The sequence below is a fragment of the Macaca nemestrina genome, chromosome 13 (genome assembly GCF_043159975.1).
Source record: "Macaca nemestrina isolate mMacNem1 chromosome 13, mMacNem.hap1, whole genome shotgun sequence".
In the NCBI taxonomy this organism is placed as follows: domain Eukaryota; kingdom Metazoa; phylum Chordata; class Mammalia; order Primates; family Cercopithecidae; genus Macaca; species Macaca nemestrina.
In genome coordinates this window covers 45,088,582-45,106,885 of record NC_092137.1, presented here as the reverse complement: position 1 = coordinate 45,106,885, position 18,304 = coordinate 45,088,582, and the positions used below count along the sequence as shown (strand labels likewise).

The 18,304-nt window shown below is 53.8% G+C and overlaps 1 protein-coding gene across 5 annotated transcripts in view; it reads right to left on the bottom strand.

The window, feature by feature from the left end:
- The window catches only part of LOC105464948 (SIX homeobox 3), a 33,697-nt gene that overhangs the window by 6,509 nt on the left and 8,884 nt on the right, over positions 1–18,304 (bottom strand). Inside the window, exons 3-4 of one of the 5 annotated variants that reach the window (XM_024787745.2) lie at positions 16,718–16,904; positions 4,636–5,207 (exon numbers count right to left, since the gene is read on the bottom strand). In XM_024787745.2, coding sequence (XP_024643513.2) covers positions 5,154–5,207; positions 16,718–16,904 — 241 coding nt within the window. In that variant the 3' untranslated portion in view covers positions 4,636–5,153. Of the gene's footprint in view, positions 1–4,635; positions 5,208–15,323; positions 16,905–18,304 lie in introns of those variants that run through there. The other 4 variants (XM_011713122.3, XM_071076649.1, XM_011713121.3 and 1 more) reach the window with 4 other exon arrangements.

Here is an 18,304-nt window from a genome sequence, read left to right as displayed (position 1 = left end):
GGGCTGCTGGAGCTGCTAGGGACAAGGCAGTGTCCATCCTGTGAGCAGGAGGGAAATGGATAAAAAGACAAGGCAGCAGGAAGGGGGAAGGAGGGGAAGCCAGAGTCGTGCTAGATGTAAAAAAGCGAAGATACCATACATTGCCCCTACCCCTTGGCATTAGAAAAAATGCAACCAAACAACCAAGGAGGAGACTAATGGGCAGGGATGAAAGGGGGACTCCAAGGTGAAGTCTGCAGAGCCCATCACTGTGGTCTTCTGTGCCACAGAGCAGCAGAGAATCAATGTCTGGGAGGCTTGGTGTGGGACTGGCAACCAGAGAGAATGGCCAGGAATCCTGAAATGAAACGAAGGCAAGGAGAAGGGGCTCATCTACCATGTGGCCAGATAGGAGGAGCCCATGGGCAGGAGACAGACCCCTGGCTTCCCACTCCCTAGCTCCACCCCCATCCCAGCCACCATCACCCCACTCCACAGCTGCCACCACCAGGCCTGCTTCCTCTCTAGAGGCAGTTGTTGAGCATGTGTCTAGGTGGAGAACATGGGAAGGTCAACTTGATCACATCAGTTATTCCTTTTTTTTTTTTTAGATGGAGTCTCACTCTGTTGCCCAAGCTATAGTGTAGTGGCCCAATCTTGGCTCACTGCAACCTCTGCCTCCGAGGTTCAAGCAATTCTCCTGCCTCAGCCTCCTAAGTAGCTGGGATTACAGGTGCCGGCCACTACACATGGCTAATGTTTTGTATTTTTATTGGAGATGGGGTTTCACCGTGCTGGCCAGGCTAGTCTCAAATTCCTGACCTCAAGTGATCCACCCACCTCAGCCTCCCAAAGTGCTGGGATTACATGCATGAGCCATCATGCCCGGCCTGTTTTTTAATTAAATGCTAGTTCCCTCCACAAAGTTTCCACTCAGAAAAACACCTGCTGCTTCCACAGAGAAATCTTCTAGGCAACTGTCACAACTCTCTTTTCTTTCTACTCAGGGTAGGCCTGTGTTTGCAGTCAGGCAACTGACTACATCAAGTACCAAGAGAGGGCATGAGCCACCACACCCGGCCCAGTTGTTCCTCTTTACACTGAGATAAATAGACAAGAAGACTCGTGTTCAAATGCTTGATGTTTAAAATCAAAAAGAAGCAGGGAGAGATGGAAGGGTTACTCTAAAGTTTGTCAAAATATGATGAGTACAGATAGCACCAGGGAATAACTTTCAGTACTAGGGTACAAATTGACCCCAAGTGAGAATGTTCTGTCTCAATTCCAAGTGCTTCATGGTGACATCATCACCAAGGCCGCCCTCCTTCCTCTGCAGCATGCAGTGTTCCTCCAGGGCACTGCCTGTTATTCTCCTGCCCTTGCCCGAGTGGTACTCCCCCCTTGTAAGTTCCCTGACTGCTTCCCTTTCAGCTGACCCCAGAGAGTCCTCCTGTTGCTCCAGGCAACAGACAGTCTGCTCAGGTTCTCTCCCATCCCCTCCTTTTAGGTGATTTCCATGGCTCTGGGTTCTGCATGCCCCATCAGGGTCATCTGTAGATTTCTGTAGGCATATTCTGTGGAAGGCTGGTAATGCCTGTTTTTGTTTTTTTTGTTGTTGTTGTTGTTGTTTTGTTTGTTTGTTTTCTTTTCTTTTCTTTTTGAGATGGAGTCTCACTCTGTCACCTAGGCTGGCGTGCAGTGGCATGATCTCAGCTCACTGCAACCTCCGCCTCCTGGATTCAAGTGATTCTCCTGCCTCAACTTCCCAAGTAGCTGGGACTACAGGCACATGCCACCACATCCGGCTAACTTTTTTGTATTTTTAGGAGAGACAGGGTTTCACCGTATTAGCCAGGATGGTCTGCATCTCCTGACCTCGTGATCCGCCCACCTCGGCCTCCCAAAGTGCTGGGATTACAGACATGAGCCACTGCGCCCAGCACTGCCTGGTTTTTAAGCCTATGGTGCTTATTCATTCACTCACCCATCCATTCAACAGAGTCTGGCTTTGTGTTAGGTGCTGTGGGCAATACAAAGGTGCATTTAACACAGTCCCATCCCCAGTCTAACAGGAGAAATAACCCGTGCACCGCAATCACAGTAAAGCCAGGCAGAATGTGGTGTGGGGCTCTCTGGTGGCCAGGATAGCTCCATGAGGGCATCATTTTCTGCACTGTAACTTCCCCCACCACCTGAGGTGCATCCTTCCTCCCGCTACCTGAAAACTCCCAGCTCCCTCTGGCCCATCTGCAGGGTCCCTGTTTCCTCTACTTCTGGACAGGTCATGATGATGCTGGTATCTCTGAGTCACTCTTCCCAGCTCAGCTTACTGTCCCCACCCTGTCTCTAAGCTGTTCTCCAGTGACTCAGGAGCCCAGATGTTCCTGAGGCGTGCAGTTCCAAACTCTCATCACTGCAGGTTTTTAGTGTTACAATACTTTAAATAAACATAGAAAACAATACAGCCGACCGGGTGCGGTGGCTCATGCCTGTAATCCCAGCATTTTAGGAGGCCAAGGCAGGTAGATCACTTGAGGTCACGAGTTCAAGACCAGCCTGGCCAACATGGTGAAACCCTGTTTCTACTAAAAATACAAAAATAAGCTGGGCGTGGTGACGTGCACCTGTAGTCCCAGCTATTCAGGAGGCTGAGGCAGGAGAATCGCTTGAACCCAGGAGGCGGAGGTTGCAGTGAGCTGAGATGGAGCCACTGCACTCCAGCCTGGGCGATGGAAGGAGACTCCATCTCAAAAACAACAACAACAATACAGCCAAAGTTCTCACAAAGAGACAAGGGGGGAGTGTTGACACAGAAGGAAGAGCTGAACAGCTGCAGATGGAGGTGAGCCCCACGGGGAAGGGAGCAGCCTTCCCTGGAGGGACAAGGGAATATGTCACCATTCTGTTCGTCTGTGATGGAACTTTGGGAAAGGAGCACCACAGGGTTAGTCTAGATTATCCCACAGAGCTCAGGGCCCCCAGCCACCCCCTTCCGAGGGACCCACATTCTCCCCTCCAACACACACTACCAGGGCTCCAGTTCTCCACTGTCCTGGAAGGTGGAAAAGAGGAAAGCTTGGACTAGAACTCCTTACCCTACTGCAGGGGTACTTCAGGGGGAGCAGGAGGACTAGCAAGGATCCTACAACCTCACAGGCCCTCAATTCCCTCAACTATAAAAATGAGGATGGAAATACTGATCTCCCAAGATGCTGCAAGGATGGAAAAAAAAAAAAAAAAAAGCTGGTGTAAGAACCTAGGGCACTGCTGGATGCCCAGGAAGCATTCAATCATAAATGTTCACTTTCTTCCTCCTTCGCAGCTGCCTCTCTCATGTAAAGTTTTCACATTTTAGGCACTTACCTGTGGCTTTCTGATAGAGATGGATTTTCCCCCAGGGCTTCCAGGGGATAGAGGGAGCATCTGGCTGCCCCTACCTGACTGACCTGGAGAGGTGGAGTTAGATGTTCCCTGGGTTTGGAGAAAGGGAGAATTCTGGCATCAAGGGGAGAGTCTGACTCTGGGAGAGAATGGCCATGAAAAAATGCCTGGAGCCAGGATCTTATCTACCTTCTCCAGCTTGTGTAGAAATCTAAGGGCTGGGCACGGTGGTTCATGTCTGTAATCCCAGCACTTTGGGAGGCCAAGGTAGGAGGACTGCTTGAGCCCAGGAGTTTGAGACCAGCTTGAGCAACATAGTGAATCCCCGTCTCTAAAATAATACAAAAATCAGCTGGGCGTGGTGGTGTGCACCTTTTGTCTCAGCTACTCAGGAGGTTGAGGTGGGAGGACTGCTTGAGCCCTGGAGGGTGAGGCTACAGTGAGCTGTGATTATACAACTGCACTACAGCCTGGGTGACACAGTGAGGCCCTGTCTCAAAAGAAAAAAAGAAATTTAAGACCCTAGGCCCTGAGGCCCTCCAGGATGCCAGCAGCTTTGCTGGGCTGGCCCTGTGACCCTGTCCCACAGCCAACTTGACCTACTCTTTCTGCAAACTACCGATCATGGTTTATCTCATTACATTGTTTAAATTCCCACTCTCTCCTGACTTCCTCTCCCACCACGAACCTCTTTATCAAAAGACAATCCAGGCTCAATCCCAAAGGACCACAATCCCTTTCCAAAAACTTTGGGAAATTCATAGTTTTGGAGATTTTAGAAAGGTAGATATAATGGTCCGTATATTCTGTATTACATGATACCACCCAAGAGGGTCCAGAGCAGTACCTGTAATCCAACACATCAGCATTTCTGCAGTGAAACATCTGATATCTATGCCAAGCAGGATAAATAAAGACTATAAATAGCTTCATACTGTTTAGGTCAGGTTTGCTGCCAAATAGTTTTGGCAGCAAATATACCAAACAAACAAAAAACCCCAAAGCTTTTAGAATGATTGCATCTGTAGAGAAGAGAGTAAGGGTTAGTATTTATGCTGCCTAAGAGAGAAGCAGGCAAGCAAAACTGTAGCTGAGAAAAGGAAAATAGCCTGTGATGGCTCCTCTTGCCCCCTCCCCACCACCACCACTTTCCTCTTTCCAGACCGCCTGGCATTGGAACCCAGCCTCCCTTAGGCACCATGGTGGACTCTATAGAGCGATCGGCCCCCTAACTAGCTGTGTACTTAAGGACAGAGACTTAGCCAGAGTCTTGGTTTCCTTGTTTATTTAAATGGGAAAAGAAGCAATTCCAAATATTCCTCTCACGGCTGCCACTTGATACTCTTATCAATACATTCGCCCAAGCTGGCTGGCTATGCTGTCCAGAGCAAAGCAATGTCTTCACCATCAGACTGTGGAGCACCCCAGGAAACAGCTGTCTCTCTCAGCACCCCATGCTCTTTTGTACCCAAGTGTCTTTGGACACACACTTCCCAGTCCCTTGACTGTCCTTCCCTCCTCACTAGCCTGGAAAACTCATACTTATCCATCAAGATCTGTTTCAAAGGCCCTCCTCGGGCTCCCACTTTGTCCATACTTCCATATGGCAGCTTCAATGATAATGTGGGTATTGTGTTTCTCTGCTTGCACTAAACTATAATCGCAGGGGCAGGGTCTAGGCTGCCATTGGCTGTCTCCAAGGTGTGGCAGCGTCAGGCACATGGAAGGCCTTCAGTAGACGGTTGTGGAGAGGAGAGGGCGCTAGCGTGGCATGGCTTCCCACGGACAGCCTATCACGGTGGAAGACAGCCCCATACGCCCTCTGTAGGAGATCTGGAGGCATCTATCTGCAAGACAGGAAGTTAATAGTGCAGAAGGGAAATATTAGCATGAGACCTGTTCCAAGTCCAGGTGGACAGCTATGGGATCAAGTAGTAAAGCAAGAGAAAGGAGCTAGAAAGGTGACCCTAAATCCCACAGGCCAGGATGGAGGGTCCTACCCACGCAAAATGGTGGACTTTGGCATAAGACAGGGCGCAGTCCATCGCAGACCTCAAGAGGAGAAGGAGGCTGTCCTGGTGGAAGAAGTGTTGTGAAAACCCGAGCAGAAAAGGACAGCGCGGCAGGGCAAGGCCCCCCAAACCACCCGCGTACATGGCAAACGCCCGCGGCGCGGAGGGTTGGCATGCTACGCACCACCGCCGCGAGGTGGCAGCAAAAACCTGCCAATGAGCCCAGAGCGCGCTGCCTTCCGCCTCCAACCTGCAGTGCTTTGCGCCTGGGTGCGCACAGCCAGCGCCGAGGGGCGTCCGGCCGCGGAACCGCTGGGTCCAAGGCTGAGCACTGCGGCCAGGCTTCGGGGTCCTCGGAGGCCGAAGAGGGGACTTCCCTGGGTCTCTGGCTCTTGAAAGCTCCCCAACCGGCGTCTGGCAACTTCTTGAGGGCATCATGGAATCTAGCTATCCGACCTGCAGCCTTCCTCTGCTCTCCCATCCCTGGGGAAAGTGATCCATTCTCCTGCCTTCCTGCTGGCCCGGCATGCGGGGTCGCGTCCTGGACTCTTTTGCTGGCGCAGAGCCCTTGTCTGTCTCAATCCTTCCCCACATACCTCCTTCTGCTCCTACCCACCGCTCCCGCCAGCACCCGAGAACGGGTCTGGAAGCTGAGGCTTCCTTCCCTGTCCTGCTCCCGAGTACCTGCCACACACGCTCCCACACACTCGGAGACAGTTGCGGGCGTGGAATCACCCAGAGGCCACGCACGCAGACACGCACTGGTGGTCGCACCTACACCCCAAGCTCGCGACGAGCGGATGTGAAAGGCGGCCCAGGGGTGCAATGTGAAATGGAAGGATCGCAGGACTAGGGGCCGAGCAACTTGAGTTTGACTTTGACTCATTCCATTTCCCTGGGTCTCTAAACCCTCGCATGTCCAATAACAAGATCGCCAAGCTGCCTGGGAGCCGTCGCCTCCTCTGCGTGGAAGCGCCGCGGCAGCCCGTAAAAGCCTCCCTGAATGTCCCAATAGTGCAAATGGAACATTCCCGCTCTGGGTTGGCTTCACCCCTGGAGCCCGAGGCAAAGAGGTCGCGCGAAAACGATGTGCAGGAGGCTGCGCGCGTTGAAGTTTCGCAGAGCCTGCAGCGGCGCTCGGACGAATACTCAGGGTTTCGGAGGCGCGTGCGTCCTGGGTCCCTTGCACCACCTCTGACCCTCGGTACCCTTCTCAAGGGCCACGCTCCCACTCACCCAGTACTCTGCTCTCCTCGGGTCACCCCCGTTACTCCTGGAGGACTTGCGGCCTGGGACTCAAGCTTTCACCGTCCTCCCGCACCCCAGTGCCAGCTGTTATTGTGCAGTAGAACAAAGGCCGAAATGGGTGGGTATGGGAGGAGACCTGGCCCTACAGGACTCCCATTCTGGTAGGGAATGGGTTTTGGAACAAAGTGCATGGGTTTTATTGGTTCGCGGCGTCCACCGACAGACCCCTCTAAGGAGCACGTGTGAGCATGTGAATTGTGAGCGCACGTGAAGCTGGAGGTCACGATGCTTCTGGAGGAATTGAGGTCAGAGAATGGAATCTAGGGCCAAGTCACAGATCCATGAAAAGGGGACAAATACTGAAATCAGGTCATCGGAGGGCAGCCTGTAGGTCTGCAACTGGTCATCAAGTCCTCACCATTTCTCCTTGGAAATGCCTTTAACACGTTCTGGTGCCTTAGCTCAGTCCTGCCTATTGGAATAGTTTCCTAAGGGCTTTCCTGTCTACAGCCTCATTGCCCCCAGCTAAAGTCCTTCAGCAGGACGCTGGATATTCCCATTCAAGCTTTCATACAGTTTTTTGTTTGTTTGTTTGTTTGTCTGTTTTGAGACGGAGTCTCCCTCTGTCTCCAGGCTGGAGTGCAGTGGAGCAATCTCAGCTCACTGCAACCCCTGCCTCCTGGGTTCAAGTGCTTCTTGTGCCTCAACCTCCCAAATAGCTGAGATTACAGGCATGCGCCACCAGCCCCAGCTAATTTTTGTATTTTTAGTAGAGACAGGGTTTCACCATGTTGGCCAGGATGGGCTCGATCTCCTGACCCCGTCATCCTCCCGCCTCGGCCTCCCAAAGTCCCCGGATTACAGGCGTGAGCCACCGCACCCAACCACTTTCATACAGTTTTCTTTGGCTCCCCAGTACCCTTGGGATCAAGGCCACACAACTTGCCTGATCTTGTAATTAATCCCTACTCCCTCTTCCCTCAGAATCAATTAGCAACCTCTCAAAAACTCATAGGCCGCATACTACGGTACTCTGGGGGCGGTGGAGCCACACTGCACTGCTCCCCACTGGACCTGACACCTCCTCCATGCCTTCCCGCCTGCCATTCCTGCCTAGAATCTCCTCCACTCAATCCCATTCATCCTTCTGGGTCAGTGCCATCTGCTCAGAGGAGCCCTCTCTATCCCCACCGCCAAAGTTGTAGTAATTAATTGCGAAGTTGCCACGCCACCGGGAAACACTGTGTGCAACTCCACGGGGTTGGTTTGTTTTTAAGTGGTGACCTCAACTGTCCCTCCCACTGGCTCATGAGAAACTTGAGGACAGGGCTAAATTGTGCTTGTCCCTCTCCTCTCCATTCTTCGAGAAGTTGGTTGATATTTCTGCATCACGCCCACAAGCACTGGACAAGCCCCCAGGCTCATCTGTAGGTAGACGCGTCATCCGTACAAGGTAAACATTTCTCTTGCAGTGCATGAGAATCTGCACAACAATCTCACTGCACACTCAACAACGTTCACATGTATCCACACACTTCACATCCTCGATTCCCAGCCCACTGGGAAGCACTGGTGGTTTAAGCGGAGGCCTGTCCGCTGTGGGAGGGGAGGCCCCTGAAATCCCCGCTTTTTCTCCGGGCTTGGTAGGGGCACCTGCATGTAGCTGCTTGCTGAGCGCTTCTCTTGGGTCTGGTCCTCCTAGGCAGCGCGAAGGAGGCGCGTTCCTGCAAAGTCCTAGTGCTGGTGGTGGGAGCGATGGCGCGCCCAGAAGGGCAGAGTCTAGGGCCGCCCGTTCCCCACCCTATCCCACTCCCTTCTCCCGCTTTTGCCTCATCTTGCGCGCCCAGAGGGGCATCTCAGAAAAGTATTTCCCCGGCTATCGGGAGCGCACGGCGAGGAAGACAGAGAGGGTCATCGAGTGTGCAGGTGTAGCCGGGTGGAGGTGAAGGTTGGCTGTGTGACAGTGGCCAAATTATGGCCCTCTCTGAGCTTCCGTTTCACCTCCCGATATAAGCGGAGCCGCTTCAGCTCAGACACACAGGGGAAAGGCAGCGGTGGCTGGGGCTGAGTTCCGTGCGCCCGCACATGTACACGTGTCCGTCGGTCCTCTGTCCTTCCTCCCAGTCCAGGTTGGCGGGGCGGCGCCAGTGTGTCCTGGGCGATGTAGGGGCAGGCGGCTGCACCTGTCCGGGGCTGCAGAGGGAGAGGCGCACACGCCGGGAATTAGCAGCGCGTCCAGTCGTTAAGGGGCCTTGCTAAGAAATTCTGTTGAAAGGTCGCAAATTAATTATGATGGTAAGTATCGCAAAATCCAACAAACTAAAGCCAGTGCGGGCCTGTAAGGGCTCCAGGCCGCCCCCAGCCACAGGCCGGGCCATTGCCTGAGGCAGCCCAGCCCCGGGGGACCGGGTTCGGAGAAAGACAGCGCGGCCGGAGGACCAGGGCATCAGGCTGGGAGAGGCCGGAGCTTCGGCCACAGCGCCTCCCAGCGGCTTGAAAGAAGAAAGACGGAGTCCGAGCCCGAGAGGTGGGGACAAAGGCCCAGGGAGAGAGCGCCGCGAAGGCCGGAGGGCGGAGCGGGGACCAAGGGGCGCGCGCCCCACCGGGCCGCGTCCACAGATCCTGGACCCCTGCCCCGGGGACCGCGTCCCCACGCCCCGCCGCGCTCCCTCTCGCATCTGAACCCTGCGTCGGTCCCTCGGACCTCCTGTTTCGGTTCCTGGGCCCCGCACACTCTTCCTGCATTCACCTTCAGGGATCCGAGAAGTCCCCAGGGAACTCGCCCCTCTTGCCAAGCCTCATCTTTTCAAAAAAGAGACAGAGAGAGAGAGAGAGATGAGAGAGAGAGAGAGAGAGAGAGAGAGAGAGAGAGAGAGAGAGAGAGAGAGAGAGAGAGAACAGCCAGTGCTTGACTGGTCTGTAGCTCCTTCAGCCATACAGCCATTTCCATCCTCAGGCAGAGAGGGGCTCCACCCTGACTGAGCCCGCCGTGAGCAGCCTGGCGGGGTTGGAGTGTAGGCAGAGCCTGGCACATGCATGTGTGTGTGACTTGCTTGTGCCCTCCTTTCTTGCCAGCACATTCTGTAAAGTCCTCGACGTCTTGACGGGTTAGACTCCTGCAGGTTAAAGTCGTTTTCTTTTCCAAAAAGAGTGTGTGTAGAAACCAGTTAGAGTCGTGGGTTCATTTGTAAAAAGTGGGGAGTTGTTGCTAGGAGTGGAGATGTGCTTCTGTCCCTTACTGCATCCCTGTGCAGAAGGGGGTGGTTGCCTGTGCCCACTGTAGAAGGCAGAGGTGTGTGTGCGCGCGCGCAGAGCGGTGACTATGTGTGTCTTATGAATGGAATTGTATTGGGGGCATCTCTAAGAGTGTGTAGTGTGAGGGGAGAAGCTGCCGCTGAGTCCAGGGAAGGGAGGCATGGGAAGGTGAGTGCTTTCTTGAGTGGGCCTCTTCTGTGCAGAGGAAGCTGCATGACCTCCCCAGCCCACAAGGGGAATGGGTGCTCTTGAGCCCCAAGCTGCTGTGCACCCCCAGTATTCGGCTAACTTCCCAAGTCCAGCCAGCCACAAGTCAATGTGCTCCCCTAGGCACTTTCTTGGAGAAGGAATTACTCTCCTGCTGCAGTGGCACCCTCTCCTCAACCAGCCTTGACCCTCCCTCACCGAAGCCTGGGAAGCTGTTCCCCATCTTCCCTCAGACCCTTCCGGCTCCCGCCCCTTCCCTGTTCTCTCCTCTCCTCACTTTTTGTTTCAACTCCCCTCTCCTTTCTCTCTGCTTTTCCTTTTTGCCTTTATCCCCACTCTATAATTTATCTCCCTCTTCCTCACTCTCCCTTCTTGCTCTGCAAAACAGCATATCATGGGCATTTAGGGGTGGATTGTAACACAGAGGCCTCTGTTTACCTGCTCACTCCCAACAGCAGGCATGCTTCTGTCAAGATGCTTATCTAGTTCCCTACCTATCTTTGGGGCCCTAGCCTTGTGTGTGTGTGTGTGTGTGTGTGTGTGTGTGTATGTGTGCACGCACATGTAATGAATGGGTGGTCTCTGAGTCCCTAGAGTCAAACTCTGTGGTTTGGAGGTTGGCATGCCTCTGGGTGACATATCTCATGTCTTTCGGTTGGCTCACAGGTATGTGTGTGTGCCCGAAGCTTTCCTCTGTCTGTCCTCTGTGTGTTTGTGGTGGTGACTGTGTAGTGGCTGTGTTCTCTGACTGGATTTATTGTTCATTTGCTCCGTTTCTTGTGTGTAAACTTTTGGTGAGCCCCAGCACACTGTGTATGTACAACAGGCTGTGCACTAAATGTCTATTGGTGCTAATGCCATTTTATGCAGATGTGTATTTCTATTGTGTGAATCTGGGTAGCTCTGTAGGAGGGTGTGATTGTGAGCCTGGGCATTTTGTGCGTGCGTCTTGCAGATTTGGAGTGCGTGCATCCTGGAGCGTGTGCCTGCAGGAGAGGCAGATGAAGGATTCTTGTGTTTGTATCTGAGGACCGGTGTAGAATCCAAAAGGGGGAAATCAGAAAGGCAGGCCTTATGTTGTGTAGGGAAGCAGGTCTGTGGGTGCTGGGAAACTGCTCTGAGGGCAGGTAGGTGCCTGAAGGAAGGGGCTCGGCTGTGTTTATGATGGCACCGCTGGGGGGTGAGGTGTGATATAACATGGAAGGCATGTTTATGTAGATGAGATGAATTGCACATATGTTTGTGTGTGTGTCTGTGTGTGTGTGTGTGTGTAGCCTCTGTCAGCCTGGCTGTGCCTGCCCCCTCCCGCCGAGCCCCGCCCGGCACAGTGGAGCTCAATCAGCCGCTGCATGAATACACTCGAATGGAAAGTTGTGCTCAGCTGACCGGAGAAATCGGAGCCGGACTAGTACTGCTCCCCTCCTCCATGGCTCCCTCTCGCCTGCCCCCGCCCTCCCTCGGGCCAGACAGCCACCGGGGCCCGCACACTGGGGCCAGGGAGCTTCGGCTCAGCTGGGGCCGGAAAGGGCCGGAGCTGTGGGAAGCCGTGGGCGCCTCAGCGCGCCTACCGGGAGGTCGAGCGTCCCGGCGGGCCGGGCATCTCAGCCCCAGCGCTGGGGGGACGGAGAGGACAAGGGAAGGGCCCGGGAAAGCCCAAGGCACAGCCGGTGCTCCAGGTGACGGCCACACAAAGGCTTAGGCGGGACTGACAGGGCCACAGAGGCAGAGGAAGAAGAGAGGGAGAAGAGACTGCTCCAAGAGGCCGAGTGCATCCAGTGCGCCACAGGCCTGGGACTGGGCTTCGAGCTCCGGGGGCCCGGGTGATGCGCTGGGTCGAGAATGTACCAGGCTGTCCCATTCTCCTTGCAGAAGAACCTGAGGGCCACTCCACCATCACAGCCCCCTCGGCAAGCCCAGGCACGGGCCTTCCCACTGCCTCACTGAACCATCTCCACGCCCAAAGTCTCAGGCACCCCCCAGGCTGGCCCTCCGTCTTCAACCCCATTCCCAGCCGGGACTGGCCAGACTCATGTGCCTCCAGCCCCACTATTGATCGGCATCTCCGCCCCGCGCCGTGGCAGCTTCCGGGTCATTTCATTTTAATCAGTTGTGTGTCTCGCCGGGGATAATCAACTGCACTGGCACTGGGCAGTCAATTCCGCAGGATTCAAGGAGGGCAAGAAGAGAGGCCAGGTGGGGGCTCAGGGCCAGGGCTGGGGGCAGGGACGGAAGAGAGCTGGGTGGGGGGACAGTGAGCAAGCCAGAAGGGGTAGACGGGCCTCTTCCCTCAGGCAGGCACTTCTAGGGGTCAAGGATCTTGATACAGATTTGCCCAGTTTCACACCCCATTCTGCCTGTTCAGGTTTCCAATGCAAATCCTGGATTGTCATTATTTTTCTTTGAGAAAACAGCCAAGTTAGCTATTATTCCTCAAGCCTCTCGAAACTTAGGGTAGGTGACTCAGGTACACAGGAGGCTTAAGCACGCAGGGAGGCTCTGAGCCAGAGCACTCCGCTGGGATGCCAGGCAGAAGTGTGCTGCGTGCAGGGTAGTGGGTGAGGACTCACTGGAAGGCCAGAAGCAGAGAAGCCAGCCTACTGGCTGCTGCATGGCCCAGACATAGGGGACAGATGGTTAGCACTTAGGCCTGCATATTGGGCCTGACCCAGGCTCACAAGACCTACGAGAGAGCACACACCAATGCACACATTCTCCTGGCCCAGGCACAACCTGCGACATTCCCAGGAGGTGGGGGCTGTGCACAGTGAGTGAGATGGCTTTTCCGCAGGTGGAACTTCAGCCTGGCCTTGCCCTCAAGCTCTGTCTGAGTGGCCTGTAGGGTGTTGACCGCTTTGGCCAGGGCTTTGAGGGACCCAGAAAGAGACTAGGCCAGCAGCTGGTAAAAGGCAAGATCTGGCCAGAAAGGGGCCTCTGTTCTCTCACTCCAATGTTTAAAGGAGCAGAGGCCAAATCAACCATAATATCCCCAGTAAATCAAACAGAATAAAGGATGGACTGGGATAGCCAAAGAGCCCAATCCCCCTCTGCCCTCTAGCTGATGAATACCCATTGAGATCCCTTGTGTCTTAAAGGGACAGGAAGGCCTGTTAGAGGTGGGCAGCCTGGCAGTCGTATCTAGGGAGAGCCTAGAACAAGGGAACCCACATATGTCTACACTAGAACCAAGACCCACAAGACACATGCCCAAGTACCCTGTAGGTGTATTGGAGCCCCCCAATATGCACTCCTTGCAGAAATAAGGACAGGGAAACTGCCTAAGCCATACACCAATACCTATGTTATGCAATATACATGAAAACATACTGGACACACACCAATGCACTGTACACACATTTATACCAAACATCACACACACATAACCTTTTGTATGCAGACCTTGACTGAGTGTTGAAAGCCCAGCATCCAGAATTGCACACATATACACACCCACAACACACACGCATCTTTCCTGCAGGGAACCTATATGCAAGGTCAGAAAGTACAAAGCATAGAGTATTGGTATTCGTGCAGACCTGGATGGAAACACAGGAGATGAGAGTGTGATACATGATAGATAGCAGGATAGACAGACAACAGGCTGCTGACACGCAGTAAGGCCCAGGCCCTCCAAACTAAAGGCTGCTGTGGAGTCTGATGGACAGTTTCCTGCAATGCAGAAGGAGTGGGCACTGGATGCCCCAAATCTGCTTTCTCTGCACTGTGTGTTGAGATAGGAAATCATCTTAACTTCCATGCTTGTCTCCTGTCCCTTAGACAAAGAGGCACCTGCTCCCTGATGTCCTCTATCTAGGCAGGCCCTTCCAGGAGTCACCCTCCAGCAGTGCCACTTCTTGCCTTTCATCCGTCAGTTCTGGTCAGTTGGCTGAGCAGGGTCCATCCAGACTCTCCCCACTGAGGCAGGCACTTCTTTGGGCTTCTAGGCCCAAGCTCTGTGTGAAGTATGTGACTGATTATCTAAAAGCAAAGGTGGGTGACAGAGCTCCTCATCCCAGAACAGAGGCTCAAGTTGGGTAGAATCCAGGCAGTCCTTTTCCCAAATTCCTACCACCTGGGTCAATATTGCCTGAAATGTGGCAGGACAAGGAACATTTTCCCAAGCAGTGAACACACACAGAGATTCTGACACCATGTGCCAGGCCACAGAACTTGGGAGCTCTGAAGGTCAGCTGAATGCTCTGGTTCTAAGTAGGGGCGCGCTCAGGAACCTTCCCTGTCTGCCAAATGCACGCCCCGGACATGCAAGGTCCCACTGGAACACTCAGGGCACCTCTGGGCCAGACAGCCTCTCTGCCCAGCCTGGCCCTCCTAAACCCCCTGGCGCTGCTGGGGATGGGGACAAAAGGAAATCGGAAGTCAAAATTAGTTTGGAAATGGACGCAAAATTCCAGGCACGTTTCCCCCCTAATCCTCCATGCTTTGGAAATTGGCCTTTCAAGTAAAGGCAAGTTTTCTGAAATTACCTCTTTTGCTCCTCCTTGGGTGCAGGCCACCCTGGCCCAGAGCGGCAGAGGCACGGCCAGCCAAGCCATCCCAGGGAATTGTGGGGGCCCTGCCCAGGGCTTGGAGGCCTGGGGCCAGTGGGAACATGGTTAGTAAGAGGTGGTGATTTTTTGGTTTTCATTTTAAAATGTAAACCAACTCTGAAATGTCTTAGGGGCTCAAGAGGTTCCAGCTGAACCCCAAAGATGGAAGGAAATTTCAGGGAGACAGAGAGTCGTAAGGCAAATCACACTGTCACATAGACACACACTCAGGAGGTAAGGAGGGGAGTCCATCCTGATTCCAGGCCCTAAACTCTCAAGAGGCCTCTTCCCTCACTCCTCCTGCCTTCCCCACTCAGGCCACTGTCCCCCGCCCCCACCCCACCCCCAGAAAAGACGACAAAACCTGTCAGCTCTACTCGGGATGGATGCTGGGGTTTGGCGACCTTGTATGTTTCTTCTTTTAAAAAACAAAGCAACAACAACTGAAAGACGCCCAGCACACCCCCAAAGACCCACAGGGTCTTGGCAGGCTACAATTCCGGCTGAATGCATACTGCGGTGAAGTGAGTCTGGCATCTCACTCTGAAGAAGCTGGCGGTAGCCTCCCGCTCCCAACCCTCGAACCCTCTTTGCTTTTTTGCTCAGGATCCAGCTTTGGCTCCTTTCCGGAGGGTCTGTTCTGATCTTCCCAATGCCCTCGGGGGAAGAAAAAAAAAAAAAAGGCCGACATCCAGCCTTGAAATTCTGCCCCAGCTCAGGTGAGCAGCAGTGGAAGTGAAGGCCGAGCACCCCGCGGCTACGAGCCAGGGGCGGACAAAAACACCAGTCTCTGGGAGTGATAAGAAAATGGAGAATACTGTATTTGCTTTAGAAAGTTTTTACATATAGATAAACACGCAGTTTAAGATAACAGTAAAAGCGCCCTACAGGGAGTGAGAGATACCTCTGAAGCTGCTAAGAAATACTGGAAATAGCTTTTGCATAAGAATACTACAATCTCACTCTCCGCTTTTGCTAGCGATGGGGTCCCTCTTCCTAACCCAGGCCACCATGCCTCTTCTTGACTGCCAAGACGACACCAGGAGCACTGAGTGGGAGGAGAATCCCAAAAAGAAAAGAGACAGGTGAGCAGGGAGGAAGACAGAGAGAGGGACAAGAGAGAAAGAGAAAGGGAGAGGAGAAAAAAGCAATATCATATACAGGCAATTTCTACACATATATTACAAACTGGGAAAATGACCGATCATTAAGATATACATAATTCATATAAAATTTTGAAATAAAAATAAAAATCTGTTACAGTCATAACTATTCTTTTTCCACATTTATAACCAGTACCCACACAGGCAGTGACAGAGTGGAGAGAAAAAGGTGCTTACGAAGAAAATGATTGTCTGCTGAACAAAAAACAGAAGATTGCATTTTGTTTGACCAATACTTGGACTTAAAAACAGAGAGAGGAAGAGAAAGAAAGAGAGTGAGAGAAAAAAAGAGAGAGAGAGCAACAAAAGGCGAGAAACATTTGCTATTTCCCTCTCCAGGAGTTCTTCCCCCCCCCCTCTTTTTTTTTTAACAAATTCGGAACGGAGATGGCGATTTTTTTTTTCTTTTTGTCTGTTTTGCTTTTGTCCTCTTGTCCTCGTGGTGGTGATTGGTTTTTGTATAGTCGACTCTTTAAATCATTTTTAACTAGAGAGAATATTTTCCCAGATACAAATAAATCGTCATGCAGGTGGGGTGCCGGGTCCATGGGAACCGAAAGGAGAAGCCGTGCTTGTCCTAGAAAGTATACAATTGTCACCTCTTTTATGTTGTCTGCCCGCAACATCAGCGTTTGACTGTCTGTTGGCGTCGGGGTCCTTTGGGGTGGCCGTAGTGGTAGATGGTGGTTGGGGGTTGTTGATAGTTTGTGGTTAATTTGTTATTTTCTTGTTTTTTAATATATTTTTGGCTGGGGTGGGAGTGTGTGTGGACTTGTATGTGTGTATGGTTGGGTATCCTGATTTCGGTTTGTTCTGGGGATGGAGGAGGAGAAGGAAGAGGAGGAAGAGGAGGAGGGCTAGGAGGAGGAGGGGAAGAAGTGGGGGAGGAGGGGAAGGAGGGGGAGGAGGGCGGCCTTGGCTATCATACATCACATTCCGAGTCGCTGGAGGTTACCGAGAGGATGGAGGTGCCGGTGTCCGCGCGCTCCGTCAGGCTGGACACGCTGGTGGTCGGGCTGGCCGCCGTGGACGGCGACTCTGCCGAGCCGTGCGTGGGGCAGCCGGGCTCGGCCAGCGAGCGCATGCCGCTCGGTCCAATGGCCTGGTGCTGGAGCCTGCGGGAGAAAGAGAGCCGCGCCCGCCCTGACACAGAGGACCACCACCCGGCTCCCCCGAGCCGCCGCTCCCGACTCCGCTTTCGGGAGCGTCCCAAGTCTTCTCAGATAGAGACTGGCCTCGGAGGAGAGGCAGAACCCGAGCCCGGCCGTCTAGGGAGGCCTGGGTGCAAGCGGCAAAATACTGCAAGCCCTGGAGCAACAGAAGTCGGAGGAGAGCCAGGCGCTTCTTCCCTCCGCAGTCCCTGGGGCTCTTCAGACTGAGCCGGCTACCCCGCGACCGGTCGAGTTCCCTCAGTAACCCCGTCCCTGATCCCTCAAACACACACCCGGAGCTGCGGGTTCCTCACTGGCCGGCCCGTCTCCGGGTAGAACCGTATACTTTGCTCTCTGGATCCCAGCGCAGAGCGCAGGACCGAGGGTAGAGAAAATAAGAAAGCTGGCGGTGGAAAAGTGGGGAAAGAGCAGGGAGACAGCAAAGGGGCAAAAGAGAAGGCAAGAGAGGAGCACAGAGCAGTCTCCAGCTGCCCCTTTCTTCCACCGGGAACCTTCTGCCTGGACCTGGTATCTGGAATTATCTCCACAAGGAGGCCTTGGCTTGACCCTGGGAGCTCCCCTCATCAGACGAAAAGTGAGCTCCACAGCAGGGGTGAGAGGGCCATGGGCTCAGGTCCCGGCCGCCTAAACTCGAACACACCTCCAGAAACTCACACCCACCCCCCACCCACAGGCAGCTGTCAGCAGCTGGGGGTCCTGCTCCCTGAGGTACACCAGGCCCTGGGCCTTCCTGGCTGGATAGAGACAAGGCTCCACATCAGGGCTTTCACCCAAGTTCCTCTCTTCCTTCTCCCTTCTCCCCCCACTCCTTTCCCCTATCCACTTCTTTCCCTCTGGTTCTTTTTCTCCTTCCCCCAGGCCCAACTCCTGTGATGTTGGTCAAGCCCTATACAATTTTGTGACTTTGTGGCCAACTTGCCAGCAACGAGGCTGCTCCTGCCCGCTTCCCAACTTAGAGGACCAAAGGCATTCTCCGTGGCTGGGGCAGGAGGGTGAGTACATGCACACGCGCGTGCACACACACATGCACACGCACACACACTAGGCCTCTCCGCTCCCAGCCCGGCTCTCCTGCTCCCGGTTAGGCAAAGTGCAGCGTTGCGGGAAACAGGCCCGCTGTGCAGTGGCCTCCGGCCTTTTCCCCTTGTGATAGGGACCCAGGTTAACTTTCCTCTCTCTGACGCTCCTGGATTTCTCTCGGGGTTTTGCAATGCACAGAAATAAGAACCAGATGGCAAGGAGTGCTTTCCTTCCCTCCCTGTCTCCAGGCTCCAGAGGATTGCCGAGCTGGCGACAGGGCTGAGGAGGCAGGCACGGGTGCAGCGCAGGGCTAAGGCTCCCAG